The 14,216-nt window shown below is 40.7% G+C and overlaps 1 protein-coding gene across 2 annotated transcripts; it reads left to right on the top strand.

The window, feature by feature from the left end:
• The first annotated feature begins 7,338 nt into the window (after window positions 1-7,338).
• Window positions 7,339-13,936, top strand: ist1 (IST1 factor associated with ESCRT-III). 2 transcript variants are annotated; one of them, XM_048263428.1, is made up of 10 exons: window positions 7,339-7,443; window positions 8,375-8,485; window positions 8,579-8,759; window positions 8,876-8,963; window positions 9,091-9,174; window positions 9,276-9,386; window positions 9,757-9,960; window positions 10,066-10,176; window positions 10,834-10,840; window positions 11,617-13,936. In XM_048263428.1, the coding sequence occupies exons 2-10, from the start codon at window positions 8,398-8,400 to the stop codon at window positions 11,781-11,783; spliced, it is 1,041 nt and encodes a 346-aa protein (XP_048119385.1). In that variant the 5' UTR covers window positions 7,339-7,443; window positions 8,375-8,397; the 3' UTR covers window positions 11,784-13,936. The 2 variants fall into 2 exon arrangements, with proteins under 2 accessions (XP_048119385.1, XP_048119384.1); XM_048263427.1 differs by having other exon boundaries at window positions 10,795-10,840.
• The last annotated feature ends 280 nt before the right edge of the window (window positions 13,937-14,216 follow it).

Here is a 14,216-nt window from a genome sequence, read left to right as displayed (position 1 = left end):
AGAGAGAGCGAGAGAGCGCGCAGCAGTAGTAGGACAGGATGCCATGTGATCCAGATACACATTGCTGTCTTTTTTTAATTTAATATAATTTCAGCATGTAGTTCAATAACAGATGTTTTTTTTTTTTTTTTTTTTTGGCAACAAAATTAAAACATGAAGACAACAAACTAAAATCACCTTGCTTAGCTTAGACTTTCAGTAATAAAACATTATTTCAGAGAAGAAAACTGTAGTAACTGTAGTAACTATCTTTTTGACTAGCATTTACATTCATCATACATGTGAAGTGTTGGCAACAGATGTATACTACATTTTGTAATAGTTGAATGGTAATCACTTGACTCCTGATCCCTGATGCATATCAGCCAGGGATTACAGATAATCTCCCAGACAGATGACGATATCTGAACAGCTTGCTCCTGGGAAGCAACCAGTCTTTTAAGTTGCCATTGCTGGATGGACTCTGTATTCATGCTTAAAATAGCATCCATGATGTTCATCTGACAGTGATCTGTGTGCATGTATGCATTCACTTTGCTGAAGGTGATGATGGGTAGGTTTCCTCTACTTGTCATATTAAAAGGTATGTGTGGTGGTATAGACATACAGTAGGCAAAGATCATTTCAGAAAACATGTAAAACTTTTGTTCAGTGAAGCAAAAATACACTTGAATATTGAATGGGGACAGGAGTCCATCACTTTTTAATGGCTATTTTTCATGTTCAAACCTCCTTTACATCCTCTGGCCTCTTCCTCCAACTTGGGTTACCGGTAATGGGATGTGGCAGTCACGTATTAGAAAACCTGAGAAGGTTCTCAGCTAAAGTGCTTTGAGGGTCTGCTTACACATCTCATCTAGCCTTTCTTCTGCCCCCCAGCCCTCCCCAACTCGGAGTGCTCTCTGGTTTCAAGAGCAAAGCCACAGGCTAGCTAAGAGTCTAGTTACACCCCATCAACTAAATATACAAAACCGACTTCTTGAATTTCCCCTTGGGGATCTAAGTATCTATCTATCTATCCATCTATCTGACTATCCATTCCCCTACTGGCAGGAAAGGTGAAAGGAGGAGATATATCATTCTGAGAAGAATTGTTACATGATTAATCTCAGTCTCAGAACAAATTAACAATAATCAGTCCGCCATCATTGTATGTAAGAGTAGATGAGCTGTGTGTACTACCTGTCCTTAGAAAAAAAACCCATCTGTGAAAACAATAATAAGGAAATAAAATAGTATTAAATAGCCTACATTTCCCTTCCTTTAACAAATATGTGAACAATCATTGGATAACAATAATGATTGGCTATGTGCCCTGTCTGCTTAGAGTTGTAATTGAATCTATCACTATTGACATCCAAGGTGTCGAGGGTTCTGTTAGTCTTAAATCAATGTCAAACTATAATCAAGGACTGCTTTAACTGGGTTTTCTGTTCTGTTAATATTGTATGAACCCAACAGATCACTGTGCTCACTCTCCTACGGTAGTGAGTTGGAGAGCATGTCCATCAGAAAGAAAGAGAAAGAGAGAGAGAGAGATAGAGAATAATAATAAACATTTGTATCGGTTCAATTGCATCATTGACAGAGAAACAAAGATGTATCGGGCTGTGACCTCCCTCCACACCTTCCTCACCACCAACAACTACAAATTGAAAATGCTAAAGAACAAGTAACAGCTTTTTAAATCAATAACATTAACAAATTGTAATGTCAAAAAAAGAAGTGATAACAATGAATGTTTAGTCTATTTAAAATATGAGCTGCGTGAGAATATACTGCATGTATTCAGGAAAGTATTTTTGGATAACATTATCAGTGTACATTACTTGCACATTCTGTAAGCAATTGGATTGATTATAGATGTCTTGTTTGCAAAAGAAGTTAATTGGATTGGTTTGAAAATCAATACAGAAAACATAATTTGGTAAATGTATATTCTATCAGTCTTATTCAAGAAAACAAATCCAGTTTCTGTATGTGGTCCAGGATCTATTATGCGAAAAAATATACATGTATTTAAACCGTCATGATATAAGGAAGTAACAATGAAAACAAATCTTAAAGTAATCCTATACCCTGGCTGTGAATGTACAGGAAGGGGGTCTGGAAAGAACACTGCAGGGTTGAGGTGTGTTTTATTTGAACTTTTCTCCATTTTACTTTTCTTTAAAGGGCCATGCTCTGAAAGTTGACATGTTTTTCTTTAAAGTTACTTAAAGGTGCTATAAGCGATGCCACGCGTTTTTTAGGCTAAAACATTTTATGTCACTTACGGCAAACATCACCTAACCAACCACTAGCTATCTGTGTCCTGAAAACACTGTAAAAAAACACAAACTCTGTGGACAGCCCAGGCTCCAAAAAATGCAACAAAACAACCTGGGCAAACCTAGCCCATAAAAACATAACAAACTATTCCAGCAAATCACAGACGAGATGTGCTTTTAGGAGTTTCAATTGCACGGGAGCAGCACGGGAGGGAGGGGGAGGAAGTAGCGTAGGTTATGTTCAATTATGTTCGGTTATTTTAGTGCGTGTTCAACCAGGCCTCTATTTTTACACTTGTCACACAATGGCGTTTCATTTTGACGAAGGTCCGATTGACAAAGAAGCACAAAATCATGTAGGCTAATATTCATCCGTGCAATTCACCGTGAGGGCGATAGACCAAGACATCACATGATAGCCTACCCATTCTTTTCTAAACAAGTTTTTCAAGAGCGCTAGAGTTTTTCAGCTGAATCCTAAATATATGCTATAGGCTTGAAAAGCATTCTCCATCCCTACATTACGCATGGTGGATTATAATAGAATAAAATAAATCTTTAATGTAGGCTAGCTAGCCTACACCATAGTGGACATTTGTATTTGGCCCACCTGACAGATGTAGCCTGGCTAGCGCCACCACTTCTCAATGAGACTTGGTCTGGGAACCAAACGTTAATTTTCTCGTATTTGAAAAAAATGCCCAGATCCGTTTATTGGGTGCCACGGATGTCTATCAAATGCGTCTGTGCATAGCTCATCATCGTCTTGCTTTCCCCCTTGTTCTGTGATTGGTCCCCTATCTCAGGCGAAAATTTGCTCCATGGTCTCCAGGCTGCCTTAGCAGTGTGAATCAAATCGCGCGCAAGGCAGCATGGGAACACCCAGGCTAAGACAGATGGACAAACAACATCTCAGACACATTGAAGATATAATTAAAACAAGTACAGTAGCCTACAAAAAAGGGAAAACATATAGAAAATTAATAAATACGTTTAAATAAAGACTGCATAACAGCTGTCATGCAGGTAGGGCTATGCGTGTTGTCACTAAGTTTGGTTAAGAATGCTGATGGCATTTTGGATAGTTAGGATTTTAATAGGCTACACACGCGCTCTCCGACTGGGAGTTTTTGTAGTGTCAGTCGGTGCGTAAAGTTTTGCTTGCGCTAAAGCAGTTCATTCGTTTTCATGGACACAAACACACGAGGATCATTAGTACCCAACTGGCAGGTCAGCATCACTTAATGCGCACCGACGATAGGCTGTCTTAGCTGGTGAGCTTCAATTAACGGGCTTTGGCTTTTTCAGAATGTCCTTATGGTCGAATGGATAGGTCATAGGCCACTTCTCTTTTTATATGTGATTATGCTTCACATCTTATCACAAACGTGGGGGCGAAATGGCAGGGCCCAGTAGGCCTACACGATGCCAGGAATGATGTAGCCTATCCGGGAGTCTAATTTGAGCGACACATTTCAACAGGGTGCGTTAGGGCAGGCCTACACCTTACTAGAATATTATCAGATCCACTACAGACGTATTAATGTGTAGGCTGTAACTTAATGTTATATGTGCAATTACAGGAGAACTTGATGGGTATGCTACTGGGGGATAGAGGATAGGCTACCCATGCCTTCCGACATTCATCACCCTTCCGATGCTGGAGCGCAAAGGTTTAACTTGGCCCACAGCTGCAGAACCCGCGTTAAAATAGAAAATTACATTTGTGATTCTCAAGGAGTCTATGGCCCACTCAATCTGTGACAAGGTAGGCTAGTTTAAGAAAGCATAATTCAAAGCAGTCAATACAATACGTAATGTCCACTAAATTATTTAATTGTGCTTCTGACATGGGCTATCCTAAACGTACGCATTTACACGGTCAGTTAGGCTATTCTCTGTCAAGCAAGGTCTCGTTCCTTGGCAGATGCTCAAGTATTGCTCTTTTTTTGTTATCACAGTCCTCTCCTCCTCGTAAGCCTCGAGGAGAACTTGCTACTCCGCCTCTGAAAAATACGGTGCTCTTCGTTTCGCCGGTTTCACTCATGGTTTCGACTCTCAATAGATGATGCCTTTATAAGTTCGCCGTGAACGCGCACAACTCGAGGTTATCTAACACAGGGTTGATTGAACTAACTGGCAACCGGTGTTTTGGAACCGACAGCTCGAGTTTAGTCGCCACAGGTTCAGACCACCCAGAGGTTAAGTTTTATCTCAGTGTTTGTTAAACCTCCTTTCTGGAATACCCCACTGTTTTGTTTGAAAGTCAACAGAAGTGACGTTACCCAGCATCGCTTAGAGCGCTTTTAAGCTAGATAGGCTTTAAAATAGCCAAAATAGGCTTTAATCAATTTCTTCATTGTGCATGTAAATTCACATACATTTAAATGAGCCAACCCTTGTTCTATACAGCAGCTATCCTAGTTACAGCACTATAAGTCTGGAGAGATCAGAGATAGTGTCAACGATATGCTTCATGAAAAATCTGTAACCCCCTAATTTTGATCCATCGGTAGGCTGATAAGGAATAAGGCTCATAGTGATTTTTGACACAGTTAGAAAATAAGTGATGGCACCGCATTGGTGGTAGCTTTTTGTGTTTTATTACCCTGTTTAGGCAGTAGGCTACTCTATGCCTATGCAGGTATGGATTACAGATGAATAGGCAAAACATGTTATCCCCATAAAACGTCCACAGGCCGCAGAAGGCTTGTAAAGGTAAAAGTAAAATGAATTCAGCAAATGTGGATATCCTGGAGGACAATCTGATTCATCCTGCAAGAGAACTACAACTTGGGACAAGATTTACTTTCCAGCAAGACAATGAGCCGAAGCCTACACCGAAAACTACAGAAATGGTTTAAAGACAACAAGGTGAATGTTCTGGAGTGGCCAAGTCAAGCCCAGACATCAATCCTATAGATAATCTGTGGCAGGACTTAAAAAGGGCTGTTCACACCCGATACCCTTCCAACCTGACAGAGCCTGGGCACTTTTGCAAAGAAAATGGAGTAAAATGGTGATGTGCAAGCCTAACTGAGACCTGTCCACACAGGCTCCATGCTTTAATCGCAGCCAAAGGTGCATTTACTAAATGCTAACTTGAAGGGGCTGAATATTTATACAATTGCTTATTTTGCATTAAATATTTTTTATTAATTAATTAACATTACTTTGTAGAAATCTGCTTTCACATTGGGGGAATCTGTTTCAACGGGGAGGGGGATTAAAGAGGGGAGTTTAAAAAAGGTAAAATTAAACGGATCAAGATTCGATTTATAAAAGCAGTAAAAGTGGAAATATCCAAGGGGGTGAATACAGTAGGCACTGTAGCTGGCCTTAAATGTGCTTTCTCCAATGAGGACTTTGTCTCCATCTGTTGGTGGAAATGGGGTCTGCATGTCATTCAGCTAAACTTTGTACCACCTCTGATGGTGTGATCCATTTGTCCAATGTGATTGTCTTATTAGTAGTAAATCGTCAGAAAAAAAAAGTCACACAAAATGATGCAATGGCACGCCCCCTAAACTCGTCTGACGAGAAGCGATCTTGTCAAAGGACCCCCAGTTCATGACGAGTTCTTACGACAAGGAAGTTAAGAGTTAGCATGTATCAGCACACAGTTTCAGCCCAATTGTCAGACTGTATCAGCCTGAGGGTTACTTTCAACCTATTAGCATCATTTATTGTGATGACCAAAGGTTAATTTCCCTAGCCTGGCCCCACCCGCCTATCTTCGCTCATTTTTATTTCACTGAGAGACAAGTCTGGCTCCTATCAATGTGTTTAAGTTTCCCTCAGCCACCGGAATAGAGGCCCAATCAGTGACGAGGGAGATGAAGATAGTTTTGAAAGTGGATGTGGTGAACAGTAGTGCAACATCTGCAAACAACAAAAAAAATGCAGTTAGATAATGGGAAAATGCATACATTGTATTACACATGTGTACTAAACGCAGTGCCCAATAGTCCAATGAATCAGAATCAGATCATACTTTAATCATAAAGAAGAATGAAGACAAATGCATTCCCATAGTCAGCCCCATCTCAATAACCTCATACCCGAAGAACATTTGCAAAATCTAAACCTTGTAAAAAGTATAAACCTTGGTTGAAAGTCAGGAAATTATTATCAGTTTGAAAAAGTTAGGCGAGGTATAAGTAACGTAGGAATCCCTGATCAATGCGATTGGTTAGGCTCAGTTAATTCAAAGTCTATGTCCATTACGATGTTACGGTTAGAAACATTTCCCAATTGTGAGTACCCACTTCCCAGACTCTCTTCAAGAAATGAAACTAAGTATAGTGAGACTTGTGAACCAGGCTATGGTTTCCTGTAGACTTCTTTCAATCATCAGTGTGGCCAATCAGGGTATAGGATATGGTCATCGGTCACGTTTGCAGTTGAAGTGGTAGCCTATGTATTTGATGCTAAAACTAATTCCCATGAAACAATGTCACTAATTCCCATGAAACAACATGGAAAAAAACAATAACCATTGCATAAATTAATGGTTCCACTAACAAATAGGCCTTACCAGAGAGCAAGCAATCAGCAGTTTCATTAGCTTGAAGTTTGAAGATTGTAGGCTAATCACAATTTGTGTTTTGAGAGAAATCCCATTATTATTTAATGACTTGCAGGCCACATACATTCTAGTTTATGTGATTCAATGGACAATGGCAGGCTAATTTTTTTATGCAGGTCCATGGCCCATTAGTTGGCTTACCGCACCCTCTAATTTCATGGTCAGTGCCACAAGCCCGGCAAGTTGTTTTCATTCAGCTATACGAAAACTCATAGGCCTACATTTTCTATGATGTTTCTAGTCTGAGAATGGATGTGATTCATGTTAAAATATAAATCGTTAGAATCATTTTATTTATTGAGGATTATTCCCCTCAGTGCCAAAGTACCAGAGCCCGTCCGCTAGGCTATTAAAATGGATCTTAGTATGTTTGTGGTACGCCCGTACGTAGCCTACCAGAGAGATGTACTTGATGTACTGATAACAAAGATCCGCTTTAACCCTCTCTGCTGATACTCTATGGAACTTATGCGTCACGCAAAACGTAATACGTAAAAGCGTTGCGTTTCGCGGAAGTTCTACAGTTGTTATCATTTTAGCTTGTCAGGAAGCTGTGTTTGCCTGCTTTTAAACCGAAACACAAAGGTAACTCCAACTTTTCACGCAATATTGACAGGTGGCAGTTGTTTTAATTGTTTATTTTCGTGTTTTTAATCACAGTATGATTTGGTGATGGTGGTAGTTTGTGTGTCTAGGATTTAAAGGTGTAGACTACCTCTGGTTAAAAGCTTCTTAGCGTGGCTATTTTTACGGGTAGCTAACATTTGATAGCTTGGTATGATTAAGCAAATCATTCACGTCGTCTTGTTTCTGTTATTATAGGGAAGTTCATGGCTTGTTATCCAACCTGTAGGATGTTAACGTTAGTTTGTTCTATTGTTACATTTGCTGATCAGTTTGAACATTATTAGGTAATTGTAGCTCAAGAATAGCTCAAGCAAAACTAGCAGGGAAACAGCGTTCAAATTGTAACGTTAACGTAACAGGCTGTGTTTTGCCTATGGTTTCGGTAAATTGAAGTTCACAATTAAAACATAAATACAAAACAAAAAACATAAATCATACTATAACGTATATATATATATAATGGAGGTGGTGGGAAGTATGAAATTGGTAACTATTCTGGTAACTTGGTTTGCTGTTGTGTTGGATAGGTATCGGTAGGTAGGTGATTGTTTTCAATGCGCCGCACTCGAGTCCAGCTAGTTCCTTAGCCAGTCTAGAACTAGGTAGGGGATCCCCATGCTGAACAAGGAAGTGACCGAATGGTTCACTTGTTGACTTTATATCAGACTGAAAGTTGACTGTCATTTCTAATACTTAAAATTGAAGATTTAGAAGTTGGGTGGCTAGCAAGACACAGCAGAACGTTTTGATGTGAAGCGACATGTCGATGTCCCGTTTGGGCGTGTTTACTTTTTCTGAGTCACTAGGAAACGTTTAGCGCATGACGTTACCGTTACCTTTAAGCAGTGTCCTTTATGCCACTGACTTTGTTTCCGATGTTTATCTTTAGACAAAGTCAACACACAATCCATCATGCTTGGTGGTGGATTCAAAGCGGAGAGACTTCGAGTAAATCTCCGACTCGTCATCAACCGCCTTAAACTACTGGAGAAAAAGAAAAGTGGGTGTTACACTGTCACGTGTCATGATTAATGCAGTAAACCCGTATCCATTTAATTTGTATACCACCTAACATAAACATTTCCTTCTACAGCCGAATTGGCGCAGAAAGCTAGGAAGGAGATTGCAGACTACTTGTCAGCAGGCAAAGATGAGCGAGCCCGAATCCGCGTCGAGCACATCATCAGAGAGGACTACCTGGTGGAAGCCATGGAGATCTTGGAGCTGTACTGTGACCTACTGTTAGCCCGCTTTGGCCTCATTCAGTCAATGAAGTAAGTTGACTTACATCGATATTCAACTAATCCATGAATATTTTTTTACCTGTGTATACTGTATAGTCATTTGGTTGGTCATCAGGGACTGATCATGTCCATCTCTCCCACCTCAGAGAGCTGGACCCAGGCCTGCAGGAGGCTGTGTCCACTCTCATCTGGGCTGCTCCTCGGCTGCAGTCAGAAGTCTCAGAGCTCAAAATTGTGAGTACAGATAACAGTTTAGTTATGATAAATACAGTAGAAGTGTTTTATTTCTATTGGCTTAACAACATGTGTTTGTGGCTCTGTTAATGGTTCTGTTCAAATTGTGTGGTCTTTTTAACACTAGGTGTCTGACCAGCTTTGTGCAAAATACAGCAAAGAGTATGGTAAGCTCTGCAGAACAAACCAGATTGGGACAGTCAATGACCGGGTAAGAAAAGTAGGCTATAGATGCTATTTTTTTGTTTTTGTTTTATATGTCTGCTGTTGTTAAATGATCACTCTGTATCCTTCCTCCCTTTTCCATTAAAGCTCATGCATAAACTGAGTGTAGAGGCCCCACCAAAGATCCTTGTGGAGCGCTACCTCATAGAGATCGCCAAGAACTACAATGTCCCATATGAACCTGATGCCATGGTCAGGGTGAGGACCAGCTACTCCCTACTCCACTCAGCTACTCTGTTCTACAGTGGCACAGATAAAATGCCACACTTGCTTTAAATGTTGAAACATTTACATTACATTTATTCATTTAGCAGATTCTTTTATCTAAAGCGATGTACATAATGTCAATTATATTACAAGGACCATTGTCCCCAGAGCAACTCGGTGTTAAGTGCCTTGCTCAAGGGCACAGCGGTGGAAGCCTCCTGTTGAACCCTCTTTAATTAAACCCACAACTTTTCAGGCTACTGCATGCTAGCCAGCCCAGCTCCTTAGCCACTATCCTTCTAATGCCCCAAAGCATAATACGTTTTTCATGCCACCTTTTCTCTTACCCATTTGCGTGTAGCCCGAGGTGACCCCGGGCGAGGAGGCTGACCTTATTGACGTTGACAGCGACTTCAAGAAGGGTGGCTTCGGAGGTGGCGGCAGTGGAGGAGGAGGAGGTGGTGGTGGTGGCGGATACACAGTGCCCCCTGGTGCTATGCACATGCCAATGCCCATGCCCATGCCCATGCCCTCTGCGTTCAGCTACCCACCTCCCAAAGGAGCTGTAAGACCAGCCTATTTGTTTGTGATAATGCGCTGTTGATGCCATGTACACAAACACCATTTGTTGTGTTTGGGAGTTCTTATATCTCTCCACCCTCTCCCATAGGAGCCCTTTAATGGTCCTGTTGGTACCTATGATGGCTTTAGTAACTTCCAGGCACCAGGAATTGGAGGGCAGCCCCCACAGCTGCCCAGCTGCCCCCCCACCTACGAGTCTGTAAGTGAACGAGTTCCCCAACCCTCCCCATTCCACCTGCCAGATGGAGTCCACCATCTCAACTCTCAGGGAAGAGCTGTTTATATACCCCCTTAGCTTGATTTCTTGCTTTGGGCTATCTGATCCTACACCTCACCTCAGGGAATGCCTGTGAAAGTTGTATTTTTGAAAGAAGTGAAAGAAGCACTTGGGTTATGGGCATGCGATAAGTGATGGCTTAGATGCAGGATGTACAACTTAAGAGTGAATCCTGTAGGCATAGTGGGTAACTACAGTAAGAACATGGCAGGATGGTAGTGTTGCTAATAACTTTTTTTAAAAAGTCTCTCTGTTAACAAGAACACTAATCACTAACCACTCTTCTCATTGGCCTTGGCACACCACTGCAAGCCTTAGTTGAGCCTTTGAGAAGAACACCCATTTTCACCTTTTCTCCAGATGCAAGCAGGCGTCTCTGCATTGCACTGAGCTAATCAACCAACAAATGCACACCGTCTATAACTCACTAACTCCTCAGTCATCTGTGTGTTATCATATGGGGACTTAGGGTATGAGATTAGGAAGATTTGAGCAAACACTAATACAACTTTATGCTCTTTCCCGTGTGTCCCTGTGAAGATTGATGAATTGTCTATCAAACCCTCTGATCTTCCCCAGGCTACAGGTCAGTGTCTTTCAACTCTTTCTGGTTTTGTTATTGACTGTAGGAAGGGTGGTACAAACCACAGGTTGTTGTAGGTACCATTATTCAATGTAATCACAGTATGTGAGCTGTGATAACATGTGTTCCATCGTAATTTAGACCGAAGTTTGTTCACTCAATCTCAAAAGCAGATGTGAAATTGTGTATCCTTTGCAATAAGCTTAGTACTAATCTTGCATATAAATATTGTATGTTGATTTAACCTTTGCAGTAAGCTTAGTACCATAGACTGTAAAAAATAGCTTAGTACACATCTAATCTTGCATATGAATATTGTGTGTTGATTTAACCTTTGCATTAGTTCAAATCGGGATTATTAAATTTAGATTAAACTTTCAGTCCTGGCCTCAGCCGTGGCGCAACTGGCTGGGGCACCTGCACCGTACGCTGGCGACCCGGGTTCGATTCCCGCCCCGTGGTCCTTTCCGGATCCCACCCCAACTCTCTCCCACTCGCTTCCTGTCATTCTCTACTATCCTGTCACATTAAAGGCATAAAAAGCCCATAAATATACTTTAAAAAAAAAAAAAAAAAAACTTTCAGTCCTACTCTTCACTGCCCTATCTGAATAAAAGCAAAGCCTCAAAATATATTTGTTTTGTTTATTTATATTACTTTTATTTTTAGTATGGCTCTTTGACTAATTGTTTTCTAAATTTTGAGCATTGTAGGCGACAAGGTTTTGTAACTGGTCAGTCATCATTTACTCATTTCTCACTGTCTTTGTTTCTCTGTAGGGCCAAGCCCCTCAACTCAGATCTACGACAACAACGCCCTCCCAGAGCTGCCCTCTGTCCCTGACACGCTCCCAGCCACCTCGTTCGGCGGGAACACCGCCGCCTCAGACGACATCGACTTTGATGACCTGACCCGCCGCTTTGAGGAGCTGAAGAAGAAGACCTAAACGCCAGGCCCTTGTGTCCCTGTGACTCCACCTGAATCAGAGTTACCGCAGCCATCAAGACAACACAAATCACAATTTAACAAACAAAAAACTGGTCAGTTCCCCCTCTGAAAACCTTCATCTGCGGATCCCAATGTTCCTCACTGTCCTCTATCCACAGGTCTGGGTGTAGACATACCTCATCCAAGCACTCTTTGGCGTCGTTCCGTGTATTTCTGGTGAAGGTTCATATATCTTTTCTCTTTCGAAATGCAAATTGAAGGATTTGACTGACCAAGGGTATCTGAATTTAGACTGTCAGGAAGTAAATTGTATATCTACAGCTACACTTTATACTTAACCAAGCCGTTTCTATGTCTGCATATATAAACTGTTTTTACAGAAGCACTTTGAACATACAGTATGGCCTTTTTGACATAAATGTTCTGCATCTGTAATTTAGATAATGCAGCATGCATGGATATTCCCATGTGGCCATTCCATCCCCTCTAAGGAAATGGTGAATGTTTTCCTCCAGTTAACAATCTGAATAGTCTCCAGAAATACAATGCTTCAAGCATTCTGCTTAATGGTCCAAATTTGCATTCTTGAATGCCTAGTAGATCAGCGCATTTGGACGCCACGCCCAAAAGGTTTAAACTTTTTTTCCGATCATCGCCATATCAGACAAGAAGAACCTGTCTGACAGGATCTGATTGGTGGCATTTGTTGAACTTGTGCCTAGTACTGCCTAAACTCTGTCAGCAGCAGGGCACAGACCCAGTAGTCTGTTGGCAGAATTCTCTCTTGCCAAGTGGTTACAAGCTGAAATAAAGCAGTCACTAAAAATGAGGGACAAAGGGCAATCATAGGTGTCGGAGAGCAGAGGGAATCGGCATCATGGAAATGTATAATTAATACAAAATGTTACATCACTGAGGTCTTGTTTTAATTTCTAATGTGTTCTTATTGGTTTGCTATCCATGTTGTGTGTTTTTTTTTTTTTTTTTAAAGGAAACCAAGCTTTCTTGTCATATAGCCTATTTAATGTACTCCATGTTTTGCACTTCCAGTGCATTACAGAACATTGTTGCACAATGGTGATGGTGAATGTTGATTGTTATATCCTATAAAGAGTCAGATGGACAAGATGGTGCTGTGTAATAATTGATTTTAACCCTCCGTTTAGACATTGTCTGAATTTTGAATGGCTGGCACAGTTCTCAGAATATCCAAAGTAACAGAAAATTTTGCATCACTGTTTTCTGTTTGTGCCATGTTTCACCCACGATGTAGTGAGTTAGATGATGGTTTTAAGTGACACTTACCAGATAATTAATTTCTTAGGACACAGAGTTGGACGCTTTTTGTTGAGTGTTTCTCCTTTGTTAGTGTTTTAACTAAAGGCTCCTCCCAGCCGGTGTTTAAACTGACTTCTCTGTGTGTATGAGCTGTGTTCATCTTGTCGGCAAGCATGTCCATTTTCCTTAGTCAGTAGATGTGACGCACCGTGCTTGTGACTTTTTTTTTTATCAAGATTTTATTCATTAAGCAGTCAAAACAGACTGAGGCCGCAGGTCTGGGTTGAGTTTGTGGCCTCCAGCAAATATGGGATGCGGGCTACGCCTAAAACCAGTCGAACCCATCTCTGATTTTGCAGTCCTACTCTGAGATGGTGCATTATGGATATTCACCCAGACCAAGACTTTGCCTTAGTTTGCATCTTTTATCAGTGGCCTTGCTGTTTCTGTTCAACCTGTAGTGACAAATTACTGTCTCATCTGGTGGTACGATTAAAAAGCTACACCATGACGCATCAAGACTACTGAAACACTCTTTTTTCACAGCACTCCATTTTTTGTTTGTGGGAGAGACTGGGTAACGTCAGAAAAAGTGCAGTTACAACTTCCGGTTTCACTGCTTTGTATCGTATAGCCTATTGAAGATCATTTAGGAAAATCGACCCTTTTGCAATGTAAACTACAATGTACTCACATGATTATATTAAACACTATTGTACAGGAAATTCCTGTCAGTTTTGTCGGGAATAATTTTATGAAGTCTTAGAAAATGTAGGAATGGCTATTATTTTTTTGTCTTCATTCATAATCTCTCATTTTAAGAAAGCTCTCCTGTAACCAAAACAATGGTTTAATAAAGACCCATTTCCAAGATGATGCCTGATTTTCCTCACTGTTAATGGTACAAAATCTATTTGAATATGTAACATTTGAATGTACTGATGTGATGCAAGAAAGTGAGAATGACTCAAATACAGTTTTGAGTTTTAAAGTTATGTTTAGGTACCGCTTAAAGACATGGGGCAGGAGGGCTGCGGCGTTCCTCAAAAGGGCAAACTCACTTATCACTTGAAGTACTCGAAATATACAGCTTTATTAATTAGGCTAGTTCATTATTAAAATAAAATAAGATAAAAACACCGCCAACATGTTT

The sequence above is a fragment of the Alosa alosa genome, chromosome 14, assembly GCF_017589495.1.
Source record: "Alosa alosa isolate M-15738 ecotype Scorff River chromosome 14, AALO_Geno_1.1, whole genome shotgun sequence".
NCBI lineage: Eukaryota > Metazoa > Chordata > Actinopteri > Clupeiformes > Clupeidae > Alosa > Alosa alosa.
The sequence above is the reverse complement of the archived record's forward strand: the minus strand, read 5'-3'. Positions and strand labels throughout refer to the sequence as shown.

Bases quoted from the DNA above. Each gene is read 5' to 3' on its own strand.
- ist1 (XM_048263427.1), top strand. From the start codon at position 8,398: ATGCTTGGTGGTGGATTCAAAGCGGAGAGACTTCGAGTAAATCTCCGA. The intron at 8,486-8,578 runs GTGGGTGTTACA...TTCCTTCTACAG, and splicing joins ACTACTGGAGAAAAAGAAAA to CCGAATTGGCGCAGAAAGCT. The intron at 8,964-9,090 runs GTGAGTACAGAT...TTTTAACACTAG, and splicing joins AAGTCTCAGAGCTCAAAATT to GTGTCTGACCAGCTTTGTGC.